The sequence below is a fragment of the Hemiscyllium ocellatum genome, chromosome 34, assembly GCF_020745735.1.
Source record: "Hemiscyllium ocellatum isolate sHemOce1 chromosome 34, sHemOce1.pat.X.cur, whole genome shotgun sequence".
NCBI classification, from domain to species: domain Eukaryota; kingdom Metazoa; phylum Chordata; class Chondrichthyes; order Orectolobiformes; family Hemiscylliidae; genus Hemiscyllium; species Hemiscyllium ocellatum.
Window position 1 is genome coordinate 29,989,334 of NC_083434.1, and position 22,018 is coordinate 30,011,351.

At 40.8% G+C, this 22,018-nt stretch overlaps 1 protein-coding gene across 3 annotated transcripts in view; it reads left to right on the forward strand.

Moving 5' to 3' along the window:
- Positions 1–17,166, forward strand: part of fhod3b (formin homology 2 domain containing 3b) — a 609,516-nt gene extending 592,350 nt beyond the window's left edge. For all 3 annotated transcript variants that reach the window (XM_060850278.1, XM_060850279.1, XM_060850280.1), the window contains 3 exons: positions 2,996–3,176; positions 5,298–5,459; positions 10,040–17,166. In XM_060850278.1, the coding sequence (XP_060706261.1) occupies positions 2,996–3,176; positions 5,298–5,459; positions 10,040–10,122 (426 nt within the window). In that variant the 3' untranslated portion in view covers positions 10,123–17,166. The remainder of the gene's footprint in view (positions 1–2,995; positions 3,177–5,297; positions 5,460–10,039) is intronic.
- The last annotated feature ends 4,852 nt before the right edge of the window (positions 17,167–22,018 follow it).

Genomic DNA, 22,018 nt, shown 5'->3' on the forward strand with positions numbered 1-22,018 from the left:
GCATCAGAGTCTCCTTGGGATTTTTTTTTTATCTGCCAGTAAAATCAGGCGGTTCACATTGGGTAATGATGCTTGTTTGAAGAGCCGGTGCAGGTACAACTCCCATCTCCTTTTCAGGACTGGATTTATTCCTGTATGCAAACCACTGAATTCCCCCATCATTAACATTATGCAGGTCCCAATTAATGAGGTAGATAGCTGGACCAACGCGCGCACATGCATACTGTGGCTATGAGTGCAGGTCAGAGGTTGGGCAGTGAGTAACTCATTCTGCCACTCTCAACCATTTCCACTATTCACAAAGTGCAAGTCAAGAGGGTGATGGAATGCTCTCCATTTGGCACCACTGTATTGGTGCAACTCCAACAACTCTCAAGCCTGACACCACACATTTCAAAGCAGCCTGCTAGCCCCTCCCAAAGTGTTTAGTCCCATCACACGTTGGCTGCAGTACGATCCATTTACAAGAGGAATCTCTATGGCGCTTTTAAAACCACCATCTGGAATTATAAGAACAGTTGATCTTAGTGTAGGAAAGAAGGGCCCGTACTGTTCTGTGTTCCATTCATGGAAAAGCTACCATCTGCAATTTCCTCCACAAGTCCCACCCACTGACTTGCAAGCGAATCACTATTTCTTCAATCCTGCTGTGTTGAAATCCCAAATGCCTGTCCCTGGGATGTACATACAAGGCAGTAATAGTTGAAGAAGGCAGCCCACCATTGGTTTTTTTTAGGACAAATTGTGATCTACAACTAATGTTGGTATTGTCAGCAGCACTATGTTTTGTGTCTGGGTTTGAAAAGAATAATGAGGTTCCGGAAGTGGACAATCAGATGCAAGAAACTTGGTGTAAAAGGCAGATGAGGACCAGTGTTCCAATGGTTTCTCATGTCTTACTCCCATAGGCCTTCACTAGCCTATTGGGGCTGGAGGTTAATATTGCATTGTATGTAATATAGCCCAGTCAGCAACTACTTCAGCTTGAGAGTCGACCCAAAACTCTGCTGCAAACTTTCATAGTCTAGATTAGAGTGGTGCTGGAAAAGCACAGCAGGTCAGGCAGCATCCGAGGAGCAGGAAAATTGACATTTCAGGCAAAAACCCTTTATAAGGAATGGCTTTTGCCCGAAACGTTGATTTTCCTGCTCCTTGGATGCTGCCTGACCTGCTGTGCTTTTCCAGCACCACTCTAATATAGACTCTGGTTTCCAGCATCTGCAGGACTCACTTTCGTCCTTGCAAACCTTCATACCCTGGTTCTGATGAGCTCAGAAAACTCAGTTTTCACATTGAAATTTACAACTTTTTAGGCACCGTTAAATGGATAATATCTTTACACGAAAAAGTGCTAATTTGCAACACTCCTCTGATCGCAGTCAGACTCTAAATGTTGCTTATAGTTTTAGAAATAAATTCATGATCATTCCAAAGGGCAAGATGGTATTATAGCATATTTGGAAGGCAAGGTCACATTTTCAGGTTTGAGGTTGACAATTTGGGTTTCATTTTTATCTGGGCTCAGTAATCCCAGACTTGCGCACTTTTGTGGATCTCAAAATTCACACTTGACCCTTGTGTGACTTTACTTAGGATTCCAATCCCTTCACATTAATCAGATTCACAGTGTGAGGAGTGTGGCTGCAGAGGTGGGACAGTTAGGGGACTGCTTTAGTTCGCATCATTAGTCCCCTAACACACTCTCCCTCAAATCCTATAACTTGTGCTGCGTCAAATTCTCTGATAAACCTTCCTGCCCCCTCGGATTCCCTCAATCCTCTCAATGACACCATCTTCCCCCTTCCCAAAAACATATTCCTCCATGTATCTATCCTCCATAACTGCATACTTACTTTGCACTGTGCCCAGTTCTTGAGAAACCTGCAGTAGTAATGGAAATTACTTTAAAATCATTAAGCTTGTAACGATCTTTTTAAAAAATAAACCTGAATTCAGACACACATTGTTATTGAACCGAAATCCCATGGGGAAGAAGAAATATTGGAGTAATTTAAGAACGTATTAGGTTTGGAAACAAACAAGAAATTGCATCAAAGATATAATTTGTTTATTATAGGTTCAAGTTTCAATAGATCAATAAGACCACCTGCTGAGTTGAAGATTTTGAAACCCAGCCAAGCATTCACAATAGAATATCTATTGTAACAAAAACTTCCAGCTGTGCTGACCAAACAAATATCCACTTCTATTTCCATGCAGGATCTTTGTCAGTCAGTGACAGGGGAGTAAGTGCAGACCATATCTCCTAAGCTTTAGAAGTATTTGATTTTTAAAAGAGAGCCAGATTTGGAAATCCAGTTAAGCCAGAACATAAGAACATTACTACAGAAGTCTTACCTTGTACCTTTTTAATACATCATGGTGCTTTGTCCATTGGAAACGTTCTTACTGCAGTGAACACTTGGAATGTGTTGGTCAATGTAAAGGGCCAACTTATCTTAAGAGGACAGAACCTAATCGTGACATTTAATGGTGTCAAAACATTTTCAGAATGTTCCCAATTCTTCTGCAGGTTTTCCATTTTCTTCACAAGCTCTTGAACCTTGTGTGCATTTAATGGACTTCCAAATCCCTCACACCACCAGGTGAATGTTTTGTACAAGAGAAAATGTGACTTTTGCTCACCACTCCCATTTACAATGGGGCAGCTGACCTCAGCAGGGCCAGGCCTGTATTTTACACTTTAAGCATATCCAACCTGCTAAAAGTGAGGGAAGAATAGCGAAAGAAAATAGAGATTTGTCCAAAAGCAATCAGTGCAGCCACTTGAGCTCTGAAACATCCTTTGTCACCCAGACAAAAGTAATTTCAAAGTTGCTTCTTGTGGGATCTCGGATAGTGCTCCTTTTGTTGCACACGCTTACATACGTGTTTTCATAGACATGCAGTGTGTGTATGTCTAAGATGTGAAAGAATATAGCCCCACAGGCTGCCAAAGGAATGATGTGATTTGTGTATGTGATTTGTTATGCAGACAGGAAAGTTCTCCAGCAACACAGAAACTGTCTCGGGTGAGAGCCAGCCACACGGACTGCAGTCTGCAGAAGAGGCAGCAGAACATGAAAACATGAAAGCAGTTCTGAAAACCTCCGCACCATGTGGCGAAGTCACCACCGCTGTGCCAGGGGTGCGGACCCGAACAAGAGCCAGCAGAGGTAAATGGCCCTGTTTACACTGGTAACTCATCTGATGCCTCAGTTGCAAAGTACTATCTACTATTTATGGCACAATACAGAAAAAAAGCTTTTTAGTACGACAGATCCATGCCAGTATTTAAACTCCCCATAAAATCATAGAATCTCTACACTGTGGAAGCAGGCCATTTGGCCCATCAAGTCCATAGAGACCTTCCAAAGAGCATTCCACCGTCCCTACTTTACCTCTGTACTTTCCACGGCTAACTCTCCCTAGCCTGCACAGCCTTGGATGCTATGAGCAATTCAGCATGGCCAATACACCTAACCTATCCATCTTTGGATTGGGGGAGGAAACTGGAGGAAGCTCCCACAGACACAGGGAGGACATGCAACCTCCACCCAATCCCCTGAGGATGGGATTGAACTTGGATTCCTGACTCCATGAGGCAGCAGTGCTAACCACTGTGCCACCCCATAAGCTGCCAATAGAATGATGTGATTTGTGTATTTGATTCGTTTTGCAGATAGGAAAATCTGCGACAATACTGCAACTGTCTTGGGTGAGAGCTATGCATGAGCCTCCTCCTGTTCTTTGAGCACTTGTCTTGAATTTCAAAGTCTATATCTGAGATCAGCATAGGGAGGGGCTCATCTTGACAATGGGCAGCCCCAGCATCTTAACTGGGTGAAGAAAATCAATCCAAGGGCTCGGATTATGATGAATCAAACCTCACTCCGATCCAAACAAGAAAGTCATCATTATTTACCCTTTTGTCTATGACAATTACCAGAACGCACCTCTGATTTCTCACAAATTGTTCAATAAAAAGACAACACAGCACTGAAGAAAGCATGAAAGAGTCTCATTAGTTCACCTTGCTGACTGATATTCCCTAATAAAGTAGGTTCCACAACACAGTGTCCAGATCACCAGAAGTATGTAGATGTGAAGCGCCTATTTCAAACAAAAGGGAATCAAAAGCAGTGTTTTCAATGGCAGTGAACTGGCAGTCTGCCTGTCAGTGTCTGAGCATTCTTGGACGTCAGCCTAAGAAACAGTGGAATGGTCTACCCTTCTCAATTTAGTTCACTCGAATCCAACTTAGTAATTGACTTTTCATGGAAAGAGCTCGTCAATAATATAATTCTACTTTTATTTGTTGTCTAGGTTACTTAAACAGGTGGGATAAGGTCAAGCGAGTAGAGCGGAGGTTTAAAATATCAGGACTAGATAAGCTGAACCCATTCCCACCCGTTCAATTTTTGGCTAAAACTAGGCCACCTGCAGAGATTTCTCTGCACAGGATCGGAGTCGGCCCAAATAATACTCAGAGGTCTTGTGCCCTGGCAATAGCATCAGATCTGAGGCAACAGATGCCAAGTTTTTAAGAGCAACTCCTTTCAGAATTATTATTTTGGATCAGGAAGTCTCCTATGGAAGCTTCTCCCTTGTGTAACTCCTAGTTACAGCCCAGAAATCCAGCCATCTATGTCCTGGTCAAGCACTGTCCACTCCATTGTGCCAGTCAGAGGACTGTCCAAAGGTATTTGAACGTGGCAGGTCAAAGGTGGGGAAACTTTTCATGTTGGAAGGCCACATTATTTTAGTTGTAATCTAATAAGGCCACATCCAAGAAACTTCAATTATATATTCTTCAAAATTCACATTATTTTGTAAAAATCTAATTATGTACTAACTAACTAAAATAACTAAATCATGAACATAGCAGGTGTCGAAATAGCCCTTATGACTTACCAATTTTTTAATTGTGGTGTTCAGTCTGTGAGGATTATTTTGTTGAATTTTCTTTTACTCTCTGGTATTTTAAATACATTCATTTTAAGATTAAAGTAAAAATAATAAAGGATGAAAAAATATATTAATAAAAAATAAAAGATTTGTTCTGCAAAATTTGGATTCATTCAAAAGGCCACACACACTGGCCCAGAAGGCCGCAGGTTCCCCACCCCTGGGCTAGGTTCTCTCATCGGGTTGGGCGGCTCTTTTCTTGTCACTGCGACTTTCCCCTTGGCTGCCTCCCATCAATGTTAGTGCCTGATGCTCTACCTCACTATTTTAGCCATAGAGCTGCAAATTGTAACTCGCTCATTGTGTTCCGTGGCTTTCGCTCCATCCAGGCCGTGTTGGGTCGTGGACTGCAGGCAACGATGATTCCCCAAATGCCACAGACGATGCCGCAGACGAAATAATGGATCGGATTGTCAAGTCAGCTACTCAGGTGCCAAATCAGCGAGCTGTGCCTAGAGAGAGGAAAAGATCACGTGCAAACAGGAAGTCTTGTAAGTGGCCTGTGTTCCCAAATCCACTCTGTGTAACTGCAGTACGCATAGCAATAACTCTGAGGAAAGATCACATTCCTGACCGTGTAATGTTCTCAGGTAACTTAACCCGCTGTCCCCAGCAGTCTTTCAAGTTTCTACCCCCTGCAATATTTAGGTTTGTTTCTTTTGACGTGTTTTCCATCTTTCTGCTTCATCTCTTCCCCAATCCAGTCATGCTACTGAACTCCTGTGTGAATTAGATTTTTAAAGGGCTTTGTTTTGTTGCTTGAGCTTCAGGCATATTTTTCATGCAAATAAGCTCTGCTCAGTGGGCTAGGAGAAGTTGTGGTGCTTCTCCCTGGGTCTCCAGCTCACCACTTTCCCTGATGGACCCATACCTCCTGCTCCAACCACCTCTGGATTGGAAGGCAGATCCCGTTCCTGTGCCTAATCCTTATTCTATTCAGTTTCTCTTTTGTTGTCTCCTTATGGTGGTTGTATTGAGGTGTGAGTGGCTGAATACTGAGGAGTGCCATACGCACCAGCCCTATCATGATCTCATATAGATTGAAGGGCAAAACGGCTCAAAGGATTGAGACCTAGAGTCTGGCCATTTTCAAAGTCTGTGTAATAATGTATCTCATGCTGATGTCTATTTATCTTGTTAACTGCAGGAAACTACTCTTGTGGTTTTCCTCTGTCACATTAAGCCAAGTGCACATTGTAGTTTCCACACTTAAAGGATCATGGCAGCAATCGTCTCTATGAGCAGCAAACAGAGATGGCATGGCCCTACAGTAACTGTGACACTGGAAGCTTTTAGCCTTGAGAAAATAGATAGCAAGCACATGGAGTGCACCTCAGTGTGTGGGCGGTCGTCTTGATATTGTCTTGGGAAGTGAAGCTGGACGAGTGGAAGAAATATTGATGGGTGATCATTTGAAAGATCACGGTTATTGAACATCGTGGGAAAAGACAAAGGTAGAAGAAGAATAGGAGCTTTAATTTGTGGTTTAAAAAAAGTTCCAAAACTGAGGGGTGGTCTGGAAAAAGGGACCGTATACAACTACTTGAAGGAAAATTGGTGACAAATCAACAGGAAGCATTTGAAAGTGGGATTCTACAGATAAAATGTCAGCATGCCCCAACATTAAAGGGTGGTACTGCCAAGTCTAGAGCCGCTGGTTGTCCAGAAACATACAGATTTAAGATGCAGCAGAAAAATAAAGCTTGCTACAGTATTAAATTTTTGTGACTGTCATAGGCCTGCAGAATTATAGTAAAATGAAGTCACTATTATCCTAGCAGATCATATGACCACATTCTCATTAGGAAGAGATAGATGATAGTGGTTTAGCCTGTGAAGGTCATCATACCTCGAACAAAGAGAGAATTTGACATTGTGGGACTTTCACAGTAACCTCAGCCATTGCGGGAATTGAACCTATGCTGTTGGCATCATTCCGCATTGCAATCCAGCCAAACTGAGCTAGCCAGTGTATATGAGCTGGAGCACTATGTTTAAGTAAATAGGAGGAAATCAGGATGAAAGAGAGGCTGCAAGAAAAATTAGCAAGTACAATCGAGAAAACCCACATGTGTTTTATCAGTATATTAACAGCAAAGAGGATGATGAAGAGGAGGTTATAGTCTATCAGAAACATAGGAATTTGTTCATGGATGTGGAAGGTGTAGGCTTGGTTCTTATTAACTACTTTGCTTCATCCTGACAAGGACAAAGGTTGATATAGACATTCCAGCTGAAGAGTCGTCTGGGATATTTGGACCATAAGGCTTTTGGGAGCCATATAGTTATTTGGCACATCTGCCTGACCTGTGATTTTCTATCACCACACATTTTGACTCCAGCTCTCCAGCATCTACATTCCTCATTTTCTGCTGTTTGGCCCCACAAGTCTACTTCGTCATTCAATGAGATTGTGGCTAATCTGATTATCTTTAACTCCACTTTCCTGCTTTCCCTGTCACTCTGGATTCCCTTACTGTTGATACCCAGAATGAATGTCATTTAGATTAGATTAAATTCCCTACAGTGTGGAAACAGGCCCTTCGGCCCAACTAGTCCATACCGACCATCCGAAGAGTAACCCACCCAGACCCATTCCCATTTGACTAATGGAGCTAATACTATGGACAATTTAGCACGGGCAATTCACCTGATCTTCACATCTTTGGATTGTGGAAGGAAACCAGAGCACCCGGAGGAAACCTACACAGACACTGGGAGAATGTGCAACCTCCACACAGACAGTTGCCTGAGGCTGGAATCAAACCTGGGACCCTGGTGCTGTGAGGCAGCGGTGCTAACCACTGAGCCACCCACAAAACAAAAATTAAAATCCACACAGACGGTTGCCCGAGGCAGGAATTGAAGCTGGGTCCCTGGTGCTGTGAGGTAGCAGTGGTAACCACAGCCACCGTGAACCTCCTCAGGACTGTATCCAGTGCCAGTGTATTTCCGCTCAGACAGGGGGACCAAAACCAAGGAGGCATAAGTTTAAGGTGAAAGATGGAGGTTTTGAGGGAATATAATGAAAAGCATTTCACCCAGAGAGTGGTGTTGGATCTAGAATGCACTGCCTGGGAGGGATGTAGAGGTGAGTAACCTCTCAACCTTTAGACAGTGTCTGGACGATCACTTGAAATGTCATAACATTTGAGCCCAGAGCTGGAAAGTGGGGCTAGTGTAGATTTAGCATTGTTTTAGCAGTATAGACTCATTGGGCCAAAGGGGCTCTTTGTCCTGTATGATTATAAAACTGTTTACAAAACTCTAGGTATGTGGTCTGACTAATGATCAGAACTCAGAATTCTCATTATTTTTTTGTTACCTTCCCAGTATTTAAAAAAAAACGTTTGCAGTAAGGTTTGGGATGAGTAACTGTCACATATGTTGCAAAAACAAGGAAGTGGGAAATGCATCCTATTTTTTCCATTGCCCAGAACTTACACAAAGTAACATTCTATCAGAATCCTTCCAACTAATTTATGTAAGTGTTTGTGATTCATGAGCCTCCTCCCAGCTGACTAACTCTCGAGTAGATCCTTCTAGTGGACTCCTCCTTGCACTTCTCTAACTTCCCCTTAAATAGACCTACAGTATTTGCCTCAAACTGCACCACATGACATCAAATTTCATGTGCTCACTGTTCTCTAAATGATTCCCAAGAAATCTCAACCCACACAAATCATCATTGACTCATTTATCTGAGAGCCCTCCTTTTGATCTCCCTATCGAGTGCAAGTATTTTCCCTACATTTACCATTTATGTTCATCCAAGGTTTTAAAACTAAATTCAAATCTTTCTGATCAAGGTAATCACATAGCCATGCTAGTACTGCAGCAGGATTGTCATGCCGCACTGATCAGAAAAACAAAGTGTGGCTGAAGCAGCATTCTGTACAAGTTTAGCTTATGAATGTGGTGCTGGAAAAGCGCAGCAGGTCAGGCAGCATCCAAGGAACAGGAGAATCGACGTTTTGGGCATAAGCTGATTCCTGAAGAAGGGCTTATGCCCAAAACGTCGATTCCCCTGCTCTTTTGCTGCCTGACCTGCTACGCTTTTCCAGCGACACATTTTTCAGCTCTGATCTCCAGCATCTGCAGTCCTCACTTTCTCCAAGTTTAGCTTATCTCTACTTCTCATTCCTATATCTCAAAAAAAAAGTCAGTGTTTTATTCTTCACTCCTCCGCCCTACCTAGACTGTTAAGTGTCTACAAAAGTGAATGTTAGTTTAGATTGAGTTTGTCTCGACAAAAACAGTGGCCATTTTCAAACAAATTTTGTTCTCTGCTTATTGGAGGTGCTAGGGGCACGAGATTTTTCAAAAAGAGTCAGCAACATGGTGTGGCTCTGAAATTATTATAAACAAACCCTAGACATGGCAGTAGCTACCTTTTTAATATTTGTTCACAAAGTGTGCACTGCAGAATGGACCAGCAGTTATTGCCAATCCCACTGCATTTGAGAAGGTAGTGTTCATTCCTTCACCCATGAGGAACATGTGGTATTAGTACACCCACAGTGCTGTTCGAAAATCAGTTGTATGATTTTGACCCAATGACCTTGAAAGAGCACTAATGCAGTTCCTATGTCAGGATGTTATGTGGCTTGCAGGTGAATGAAGGGTGGTGATGTTCCTATGCACCTCCTCTCATTGTCCTTCTGGGTGGTGAAGCCAGTGTGTTTGCAAGATGCTGAAATAAGGTGCTCATGGGCAACTAGAGAAGTGCAATAAATGCTGAGAGAATTTTTAAAAATCTAATGTTCAATAAAATACAGATGCTGGCTCACCATTCCAGGGCAGAGATAAATTAGATGAAGTATTTTTTATCAATGTTATTAATTTTGTTTTTGTGTTCTCCATTGGTTCATAGATATCTTGTATTAATTTAGATTGGTCTACTTCTCTCAGGCCAGGTCAGATCCTTAGAACTGTTCAGTAAATGTGTCTGGTGTGAGGGGGATTCAGCATTCTGAAAAAAAACGAGGTTTTTGTTTCTCCCCCAAATGTTGGAAAACGGCATGTTACAAGTGAGACCTTGTTGATACGTTTGCATTTATCCTCTTTTCAGTAAGAAGAACATTAAAGAGTGGCCTGACGCCAGAAGAGGCCAAAGCATTGGGTTTACTCTCCACCTCAGAGATGCAGGTGTGAGGTGACTTGAGCACGAACTGACGCAGGAGACACCGCTAACACTCGGACAAGGCACAGCTAGAAACATCAACTGGCAACCAACTGCTGCTCTTGACATCCAGCAATCCCCCAGCTCTGGTCATCATATGACGCCTATGAGAAGCAAGAGCTAGAAAGAGATGTCGTGTATTGGCACTAAAGTTCTGACAGCTTTTTAAAATTTAAAATCAGGATTGTTCAGAAGTATTTATACCTAGGTAAAAGTATTGCTTTTTTTTTGTTTTCGTATCTAATTGAAGTGATTAGAAAAATTTATTGAGTAAGCTGTTGTACGTGATATGTTTACGTTGGCTTTACTTGTGGCCTACTTATGTAGCAGGAACATTCACCGTATCAGTGAGAATGCTGGGTCTTAAAGAGACAGTGTGCTGATGTTGACAGGCCAACGACCCCACTGTCTGTTAAAACTTTCTTATGGCAGTTGTGTAACTTTCTTCCAAAATGAATCTAAGATGTCTTTACATCAATCCTTCAATTCTGTGATGTTTTATTTTTGTAAGCCTCTTTAGTGATGGCAAAGGATTCCGCCCCTGCACCCCAACCCTGCCACCAGAACACTACTGCCACAGATGCACATTCAATATTTTAAAATGTTCATTTTAAGTATTATGAAATACTGGGAGAGAAGGGCCTAAGAGAGGTAACCGATATTTCCTTATTCACTCCATGTAACTAATAATGGCTAAACGTGTTGGGACTATATAGCACGAGATTACATTGACCTCTTTATTAATAGCTTTGCATTTTTCTTGAAGTCATGTTGCAGTAAACCTTTCTTGACTTGCTTTGGTCAGAGAAGGTCAGACAGTAGTTTTTTTTGTTGAGTATGTGTATTAGTGATTCTATACTGGTTGAAGAGCAGAAGTTTGACTTTAGCTTATGCACCTATTAGATGAAGATTGGCCTTGATTGTTCATTATTGAATAGAATGTTTGAAGGATTTTCAGAATGCATATAAGACATTTGCTGCATGTAGCATCTGGAGCAATTCTTCCCCAGACCCTGTGCTGACCATAGTTTCTGGTTTGCAGTTAATGGAGTAATGCAGAATTTGGACTCTGTGTGTAACCCCACCATTCATTCGCCGCTGGATGCTCACAAATCTCAATGACATGAAGCGGTGTGAATTTTGTCAGAAGCAGAAAGTTTCCAAAGGCATTGTCTTGCATTATACTAAACTTGGCATTGTCACGTACTTTAGTAATAATGCATATGTGCGTTACATCCAAGAGTGGGAATCAAAATGACAGACGTTTTGAATTCTGAAATTCAGTAAGCAATTCTTAATGGTATTGTACTGGTCATTTTTCTTCCCACTACCCAGTTAATAGGGAGACTAGATTCCTGAAATTGAAAAATGGTGTGTTTTGAGCTATGGGGTGGGTCTTTCTGGAGGATTGAAGTCCTTGAGATGAGGCAAGTATGGTTAGTGCTGGCTGAGTGAGGAGCGAGTCAAAAATCTGCTATTTCTGTAAATTCACTTCAAGCTTGTAAGGTGATTTATTGACCGTTAACCAAAGCAATGCTACTGTACTTCACCAGAGTATAGGATATGTTGAAATGTTATTATGAAAGCAGAAGTGGTTGTATGCGTGAAATAGACCACAAGAATGTCTTTTGAATGTAACAAGTGAGGATGTTCTCAATCATTCGGGGACATTATCAGTCAAGTTTAAAATCCAAAGTCAAAATGTTTCGTGTTGTGATTGACCATGTTTTGAAGTTGCTTTTAATTATTTTAAGGGTGTTCTATCCATTTCAATTCAGTGCACCAGTGGGCTCAAGCCTGCTTAGTTATGACCTTATGATTAAATGGGCTGAATTTAATTAGTTGGGTTACATATCGGCCGGATCCACTTAATCCGGGAGAGTTCCCACAGAAGTCTCTCGACAACATTAAAATGCAAATAATTCTGTGGGATTCAGTGGAGGCTGCTTAGCTTTTCCTGAAGGCAACTTGGATAACCCTGACATTCTGGTAAACAGGCATTCTGTGCATGATCAAGGGACCTGTCTTCAAGAAGGTTGGTGGCAATGAAAGTTGCCAAACCCTCCCTACAGCCACAAATTGCATCCTGCCCTCCCTCACCTCTGGCTTGGGCTCCATTAGCAACCTGGAGCTCCAGTGAAACACACCTGTCGCCAGCTGACTGTCGTGAGGGGAGCTTCTGGCTACCGGAAGGCAGAACATCTGTCATCAGCATACTTAATCCCAAGACAGACTCCATGGTAGCCATTTATATGTCTGAAGGGCACTTAGTTGTGTTGATCCTTTTGCAGGGGTTCCCCACAGATTCTGCAACTGTTGACAAGAACCTTATTGAGCTAATTAAAGCCCACCCCAATGTCCCCATAACTAGGGAGGCAACAATCACAATAAAATATTTATAAAAAGACGCATGTTATAATTTACTGAGGTCGAGTTGCTGTGAAAAGGCTTGGGGGGTGGGGTAGATAAAGAGCTTTTTTTAGTTGATGGAAAGAATATATAAAGTACACTTAATATCAGAAAGTGTATCAAGCTCCTGTATAATCAGTGGCAAGTAACATTGTAAAGGAATTCAGACAAGATTCAATGCAGCTAAAGGTCACCTGAGCCCCATAATTGTGTTGCTGCTTTTTTACTGTCCTGTCCCTAATGTACCATTTATTCTTTAAACTTGAAAAAATTCTGAATTATTTAACTAAAGCGCTTTGTAAAACCCAGGAATGAATTAATCAGCCTTGGACCAAGGTGGCAGATCCAAAAGGATTTTTGTTTATTTTTTTACACGTGCATAGTTTCTGGCTATGTTATTGTCTGAACAACACATCAAAGAATCCCACTTTTCAGTATCTGTCCAGAATTGAACATTTTTAAATCTCCATGCGTTTTCATGGTGTTAGATGCTGATTATGTCACTTGTTTTAGAAGCCTGGGTTCAATCTTACTGAAGAGGAAGGGGTATTACTGGTACTGACTAAATTCAGCATCACTCTGAATTATTTTAACTCTTAATTTATTACTGTTAATCTAACTTTAAGAACAGAAGAAACCTTTGTAGATTTATAGGTTTCAGGAGCATTAGAATAATCTGCAGTTATGTGGCAAGGCCAAAAATCTGAACATGTGCATGATTCTAAATACAGACCACTTCCAAGATATAAGGAAATCAAAATTAGTGAATCGCTACTTGGATTTGGACTTAGTGAGGGAAGGTCCAGATGTGAAAGTGTTCCTTGCCTTTTTTTTAAAAAATGTTTTGTTTGTTTTGATATGGCAAATTCCTGACTCAACACCCACTAGATTTCCATGCCTCTTTCCATCCAGAGTTGCTCAGTGATTATTGATTATGAAGTGTTGAAGGTTGTACTCATTTCCTGGAGTGTCTCATGGTCATTGTAGCGCAGTTGTGATGTCCATGATGGGTTTGCAATCAGATGTTGGATGCTGTTTCATATTCTAGTGTTCACACAGTTCAGACTTTGGTCAGTTGTGCGCTAATTCCCAGAGTGATACAAACCTTCCAACATTGAAACTAATAATTGTCTTCAGGCAGTCCCTCCTGCTAACTGATGGTACTAGTGGAGCTCTAGAGAAAAAGGGTTTGAAAATTATATGTTGCCTTGAAGCCAGAATGTAGGTATTATTTTAAAATTATTATTTTAAAAGACCAATTAGTATATATACATGAGCTCTGAAATAGTGGGCTAATTTAAACAGTGCAGTCTGCTTTAGATGAAGTAGCTTAAAGTTTGATTGCAATTGCTGATCAAAAAGATCTCAAGTTGGAATCCAGTTTTAGAATATTTTAAATTAACATGTGAATGAAGAATGGGATCAGCCATGTTTTAATCTGTAGGAAGCAATACTTAAGTCCTGAAGTATGGTCTATTGCTTTTCTTTTAACACTGATGACACAAAACTTGAACTTTAGTTCTGTGAGTCCCATCACCTAGCATTGTGTCTCATTTATTGCAATATTGTTTTAAGTCTGGCCATTAACTTTTGTTCCAAAGTATAGTGTTTTTGACATTAAAGTAGTAAAACTGGTCAACAATGAGCTAAGACAGAAGTTGACAAACTGAAGTCAATAACACTTAACAAGTATGCATTTAGGTGTTATTTATAATTACCTCTTTGAAAGGATTACTATTATGAAAACAGTTTGTTCTAGTGTAGTGCAGGGTCACCAGCTGCAGCATGTTATGGAGGATATACTTTAGAAGTATAAAGCAGTAACAAGAGGAACTACAAATTTAAAGCCAACAAAAAGCATTGTGCACTTTAATAGTTCCACATCTGTCTCTTCATTATTCATTGAATATGTTTCTTAATTTGCTCCTTTATTTCTTATGATTATGCAATTGTACAGCATAGTGATTTAACAAAATAGAATTGTAGACTGATTGCAGCACCGACTCAGGTCCCTCAGTCCATCGTGACTATAAGTGATGGCTGTAAATGCATCTCTGCTCTTCCCAATCCATGACATTTTATCATAGTCCTGAAATCAATTTTCTTCACATAACTAAGTTCCCTTTCAAAGCCATATTTGAAAATACCTCCACCACCAACTCTGGCAGTTCATTCCAATGCTAACAACTGGTTGTATTTTTTTTACAATGTTGCCTTTGGATCTTTTGCAATTCACTTTGAATTGTCACTCCTTGATTCTCAACTCTTTCGCCAATGGAAATAGATTCTCCCTATCTTCTCTATCCATGCCTCACTTGCTTTTGGCAACCTCAAACCTTATAATGCCAGCTTTTTCAATCTATCCATGTAGCCAAAGTCTCTCATTCCTGGAACAATTTTCATGAATCTTTTCAGCATCCTCTTCACAGCTTTTGTGTCAGTCCTTAAGTATAATGTCCAGATTGATGCAATATTCTACCCTAGTCCAATCCAGTGTAACATAAGGCTCAGTATAACTTGTTTTTTTTTTCAAATCTGCCAACTTCACACCCTTACAAACCAACTAATCTCAGGGCACTCAATCATAGGTTTGTTCTACAGGCTTTCCCACGTAAGAAACACCAGGCTTCTCAATCAGGAAGCTGCAGGTAATAAACCTGCAGAGGAAATATGAAAACAGCAGGGCATTCAGGAGTTTGGTTTCCTCAGCTCAAAAGCAGCCATCCTAGCATTCCAGATACCCTCCACCATCACGGCTGCTCCCTCCCTTCCCCTCATATCCAACATATGGAATTAGAATTACTTAATCACAGGAAAGTTGTCTGTTCTAACTGAATACTCCAAACTCTTTCCTTTCAGTAGGGGTTATTCCACAAGTCTATTGTCTATTGCCGTAACATCCCAAGTGTTATAACTAATTTCCATTATATCTCAGTTTGAACATTGTAAGGTGAAAAATAAAGTTTGCTCTGGTCTTAGAGACAAGTTGCCAGCATTTAGGTAAGTCTACATTGCAGAAATACCAACGATATTACTTTTTAGTTTTTGTTTTGGAGAGGTTGATGTATTCTGGGAAAAGCATGTTTTTTTTACCAGTTTTGTATTTTTTTATTTAAAAAGAAGATACTTTTGGCCGCTGTGACTTCACAGATACTTTCCCTGCCTGTTTTGATCATTGGCTTCTGGTCTCTGTAATTTTTCATTTAAAACTGCCAAATTTTACCAGTGCTCAATAATGCCATTTTCAGATTAATCAACATTGCAATATGTTCATTTTGGTGTTGGTAAAACCCCTGTGTTTGAGTAAGGAAAGCCAACTTTAGTTTTCTCAAAGTCAGCTTTACATGTGATTTCTGAATATAACCCTAATTGGTGATCACTTCTCTCTCATCTGGTTACAGCTCTAATACGGGGTAAGCCTAATCACTTTCCTTCAGTAGTTTGAGATTTTATTTTTGCCTTGGCCTGCAGCATAGCACCTGTCTCTTAAATTTACCTGGATTGCATAAGGTGGCTACATTACACTGGCAACATGAATGTTGGATTCTGGAAAGGTTACAAACTGTGTAATGAAGCTTCCTGGAGTATTTGGATAAAACTGACTCTTACTTGCTTTTTGTGTTTTTTTTAGAAAAGGAAAGCAAATGCATTCTTTCAAAAAGAAACTATCCATTTGCAATCCTTTGCAACCTGAAGCCAGGCTTCCTCATAAACTCTGCACTTTTACTGATGACAATAGAGCTGAATATCAGACCTTATAGTTTACCAGCCCTTACAAAGGGCTGCCAATACAAGATTCACAGCCTTGTGGTTCCCTGGTATGAATATACGCAAAGCTTTAACACTGTAGCGAGGCCACACAAATAGTCATCTCCACTTTCTAATTAATGGAGTTAAAAACAAAAGTTCATCAATTCTCATTTAATTTGAAAGAGTCTTCACAATAATTAACACCCTTTGTTTTGAGAACTGGGAATTGTAAAGAGAATAAACATTTTTTTTAAAGGACTTGTAAAGTAGAAAGGGCAAGTTTCTAAGAACAATAAGAATAAAAGAAGGGCAATGCTGTACAGTTGTGTAAATGTCGCTATTCATATTTTTTTTGTGTGTAGCATAGTGTAAAATAAATCAGACATGCTGAATGCAGTGTTAATCTGTGAATTGTAATTTAAAAAAGCATGCATGGTCAATTATTTACTTCACAAATTGCTCATTATAGATAAGGGAGTTTGTTATCTGTTACTTTTGTGTGTCTGAAACTACATTTGTTGTGTCACTTTTATTTTAAGGACATGAAACTACTGTTATTAAATCATTCACTCCACAGCCAACATATATACAGCCTTAGGAAGCCTTGTTGCTGCATTCACTAATACTAGTGGGAAGGAAAGTCTGTCTACTTTATCCATCTTTCCGTCCATTTGCCCTACTCCCTGCTCAACTAGTACTGCAATGTTCTCTGACTTACTTCCAGTGCCATTCAAAGTAAACCTGTGAAACTAGCTGCAAACCCTGCATTTTAACTTTCATCACAACCCTCACAGTTCAATAGCTTGCAGCAACAGTAAAGTGTACAAACATATGGAAATAAAGCTTTATTAAGCATACTTTGCCTGTGTCCTGTGTTTTGTCAAGCTCAATAAATGAAATATTCAGAGGCTAGTGTAACCCTGTAGCATTGAATTTTCCAGGACTGGATCTGCAGTTAACTTCTAAATATTGTTACTTTTTCTGACCTAACGTGGTATTTCTACAATCCTGTGTTCCCAACAGATCTCTAGCAGAACCCTGATTTTGGCTACAATGTTGGAAGTTCATCTCTAACCATCCCGTGTGAGTGTAGCTTGTAGGAGGAGTGTTACCACAGGCTTGGAGATCTGAAAATCTTGTTCCTGTGCTCCTGCTGTTCTTTGTTCTTTTCAGTCTGAATTGTCAGTCATTTATTTTGATCTGTTTGAATGTTTTGAAAAAAATTGTCTCCCTCATAATTTTGGTATCTGTTTTGAGTGCTCAGATCTAACTGTTGTTTACCATCTTGATTCACACATGGACAGAAAGTTTGAATTCCAGAGGTAAAGTCAGGGTGACTGCTCTTTTAATGCAACCTTTAATCGAGTGTGGAGTTAAGGAACCCTATTGATCTTAGGGAAAAGAAAGTTGATGGTGGATGTTGGAATTCTCAATTCAAAGATGGTTATGCTTATTTATAGGTTAGTTATCTCAACCCAAGGGCATCTCTGCAGGAGCTCCCCAGGATAGAGCCTAGGGCACTACCATCTTCAGCTGCTTCATCAATGACCCACACTCCATTACAAGGTCATAAGTAAGAATGTTTGCTGATGATTTCAAAATGTTCAATTTAATTGAACAATTTTTTCAATGAAAACAATTCTATTTGCAACCGGACAACATTGAGTTTGATCTGATAGGTGGTAAATTCATTTGGGTCATAAATGCCAAGAAATGACTGTCTCCAACAAGAGTAAATGTAACCAGCACTCCTTGAAGGTCAGTGGCACCATCTTCACTGAATACCTCATCACCACGTTTTGGGAGGAGCAAGATTTGGGGAGGTCGCCTTTGACCATAAACTTAACCAAGAGCAAATCAGAGGCTAGATAATTTCATCTACCTCCCCCACAGTCTTTCCACCACCTGCAAGGCACAAGTCAGCAATGCAATAGAATGCTTTCCACTTGTCTAAGTGGGTGCAGCTTCAATAGCACTCTCAAAGCTCAACACCATCCAGCAGAAAGCACCCATCTGCCACCTTAAATTTTGAAATCCTAGACCATCCATATATTCATGAATATAACTTGCCTTCATAACTGTCAACAATAGATGAAGGACCATCAGTTACCACTGTAACGTATACTGCGTTGTCTGCAATCCATAAGATGCACTGTAGTGACTGTACAACACTTCTTTGAAAACACTACTCAGCCTCTCTTACCTAGAAGGTCAGAGTAGTAGGTTCATAGGCACGTCACCATTTTCAAAGGTCTGCCTCCAAGATGATGCATGACGTCTTTGACTTGGAAGTTGATTACTTCATTGACGCTGAGCCACAACTAATCTTGGAAGCTCCGACCTATGAACATGGATAGGAGTAGTTTAAAATTGCAGGCTGCCACCACCACTTCAAAGGGTAATTTGCAGGAGGAGTTAGAACTCTTTCATAGAACATGGGTAATTTATGGAAGGAACAGAGTCAATAATTGGAATTAACAGATGGCTGAACTAAAAGGGTAATGTTTAGGAGGAGCTTGAATAATATATTGGAAGAACTGGGGCTAATTATAGAAGCTACTGGGGATAATTTCACCACATTTCATAAATGAACATTGAAAAATCTCAAAATGAACAATGGTTCACAAAACTTGATTCCATTTGAGTCTAGTGAGATCTTTCAGTCCTTCTGTAGGCTACGGTTTATATGAAATTAGTTTGACTTGAGAAGTAACTTGTACCTCAACTTATTTGTTGAAACCACTCCACCACTTGATTTCAATGAATGTGTTACTTTAGTGCTTCTGTGATCTTGGTCCTCCATCTGTGGTTGATATTCAGGAAGGCAAGTTAAATTCATGAATTAACCACCTAAATCCTGCTATTATGCTGTTTCACCCGAATGTTGTTTTGTTTATTATTCATTCAGGGGATGTGGGCATAAACATATTTCCTCAGCCCCAGTTATCTTGGAGAAGGTGGAGCTATCTTTTTGACTTGCTACAATCCATTTGGTTTAGGTAGGCCTACAATGCTATGCGGGAGAGAGTTACAGGATTTGAATCCAGTTACAAGTGAAGGAATATCAATATGCTTCCAAGTCAGGATGGTGTGTGGCTTGGAGGAGAACCTGATAGTGGTCATGTTCTCGTGTATCTGCTGCCCTTGTCCTTCTAAGTAGAAGCATTCTGGAGTTTGGAAGGTGCTTTCGAAGGGGTCTTTGTGAATTTCTGCAATGTGCACAGTGCTGCTACTGAGCATCAGTGGTCGAGAGTGTGAATATTTGTAGATGTGGTGCCAATCAAGTGGGCTGCTTTGTTCTGAATGGTGCTAAGTTGTTAAACTGTTACTCGAGCTGCATCCTCCTGAGGTGTGTTAGGCAAAACTGAATATAGTACTTTGGACTTGATCTCACGAGATTCCTAAACTGATTACCTCTAGCTCTAGCTCAGCACCATTTGTATTGGTTTTAATTATGTCATTGCTTATCTGACATCCTGTATTGGATGAGCAGAAATTTCCTCCATTATAAATATTGAGAATATAAATATCTTCCCATGGTTTGGCCAAGTGTCAATTTTAGGGGGTTTATTGGAGGGACTCTTCCCCCCCCCCCCCCCCCCCCCCCCCCCCCCGTAAGCCCCAGCAAGATTTCTGGTGTAATTCTCAGTCTCTTGCCTCCATTAATTATACATCCACAGCACCATTCTCATGCTATCTTGCACTGGGCAGTAATAGTTGACAGAGCAGAGAACATGTGGCTTTCTCACCATGAGTGCCATACTTTATCTGCAGTTGCACACCATTTCAAACTCTGAAAACTAGGAACTGCCCTCTATGTTGCTGTGTAATTCCAAATGACATAGATGAGAGAAGCAGGTTGGCATCTTGCTTTGCCTGCAGGAACCTGGAAGTACCAGACGTCCTCAGCCTATTCTGAACAACCCAATTCAGTGCAGCGACCACAGACTGAGGGACATGCAGCAATGATAAGAGAAAGCTAATGACCTTCTGCATTCTGCAAGGTTAAGTGCTACCATATCTCTGCTGCCTCACACTTGCTCTAACCCTGCTACTGCACCCAGCTCCCACCAAGGCTCATAGCCTACCACACTCTACAGGGCATGCAGCAACTTCCCTCAGTCGCTCTCTCACAAGCTAACACTCCCTGCTCACTTGATCTGGGCATTTACCACCTTTCCTGGCCAATGATGGATGAGGGATTAGGCAATGCCCATACCTGACTTTATCTTTGTTCCTTCAAATTTGTATATCTTATCTAATGCCATGTGAATAATAGGAGTTTTCTGCAGATTGTTAATACCAACCATTGTTTCAGAAGTTGCTGCACATCTGTAGAACTTACTGGAACAATGATAGCTTCTTGCAGTTCTAGAACTTGCTTGGACAGTTCTCATGTGATTTATGTACTAGAGCAGGACAAATGACTTAAAATTAACTATGGATATTGATTTCCTAATTGAATCTTTCTTCCGATGATATTGGCTGAGGAAAATGAACTGGTGAGATAGGAAACCTAAGGGAAGGTATTCGTCTGAAATATATTGATACCTGTTCCAGTCTTAGAGTTCTTTAAATATCTCAGCCCTCAATGTCCAAAACTGCACTGCCAGGCCGATTTGGATGACTCATGTTGTAGGAGTTTGGAGCTCACCATAATAATGAAGCCTACTATGTGAGCACATTTATGGAGTTTTTAGATTTGGAATTGAATGTACAAAAAAAGTATGTAATATTATTTCTTAAGTATACAATCAGTTGGCAATTAACAGCACACAGGTGACTTTGAAAATTGCCTTTGACATGCCATGTCTCATATTAACACACAGCTAGTATATATGATGCCCATCATCTGATTCTACATATCCATGCCTACTAACCAGAAAGTGGTCATGAAACTTTTAATGTGTGAAAATCCATAATATCTGCTGCAACAAGTCTCAAAGGATATCTGAAGAATGGGTGGCACAGTGGCACGGTGGTTAGCACTGCTGCCTCACAGCGCTAGAGACCCGGGTTCAATTCCCGACTCAGGCGACTGACTGTGTGGAGTTTGCACGTTCTCCCCGTGTCTGTGTGGGTTTCCTCCGGGTGCTCCGGTTTTCTCCCACAGTCCAAAGATGTGTGGGTCAGGTGAATTGGCCATACTAAATTGCCCATAGTGTTAGGTAAAGGGGTAAATGTAGAGGAATGGGTGGGTTGCGCTTCAGCGGGTCGGTGTGGACTTGTTGGGCCAAAGGGTCTGTTTCCACGCTGTAAGTAATGTAATCTAATTTAAAGATGAGAATTACAAATGCCTTACAGAAGACAGAAGGTAGAATGAGAGCCACCAGCCGGTGCTGATGCTGGAAAAGCAAAGCAGGATTCCTTGGGATGAAGGGTTTATGCCCAAAAAAGTCCATTTTCATGCTCCTCGGATGCTGCCTGACCTGTGCTTTTCCAGTACTGCACACTCGACTCTGATCTCCAGCATCTGCAGTCCTCACTTTCTCCTAATCTGTAGTCAGAGAAAGGCAACAGTAACAATACCAACTCTAAGTCATTACCTGTTAAAATATCAACTAAAAATGTTCATGTTTCCTGGATTCTCTCCCCTCCACCCAACTGAGCCAGAATTCTGTCAAACTCCTATTCTAAAACAGCTAAAGTTCTCTTTCAAAATTTAAAAAAGAGTCCCATTTTACAATCTCACAACTGTGTACATGCACT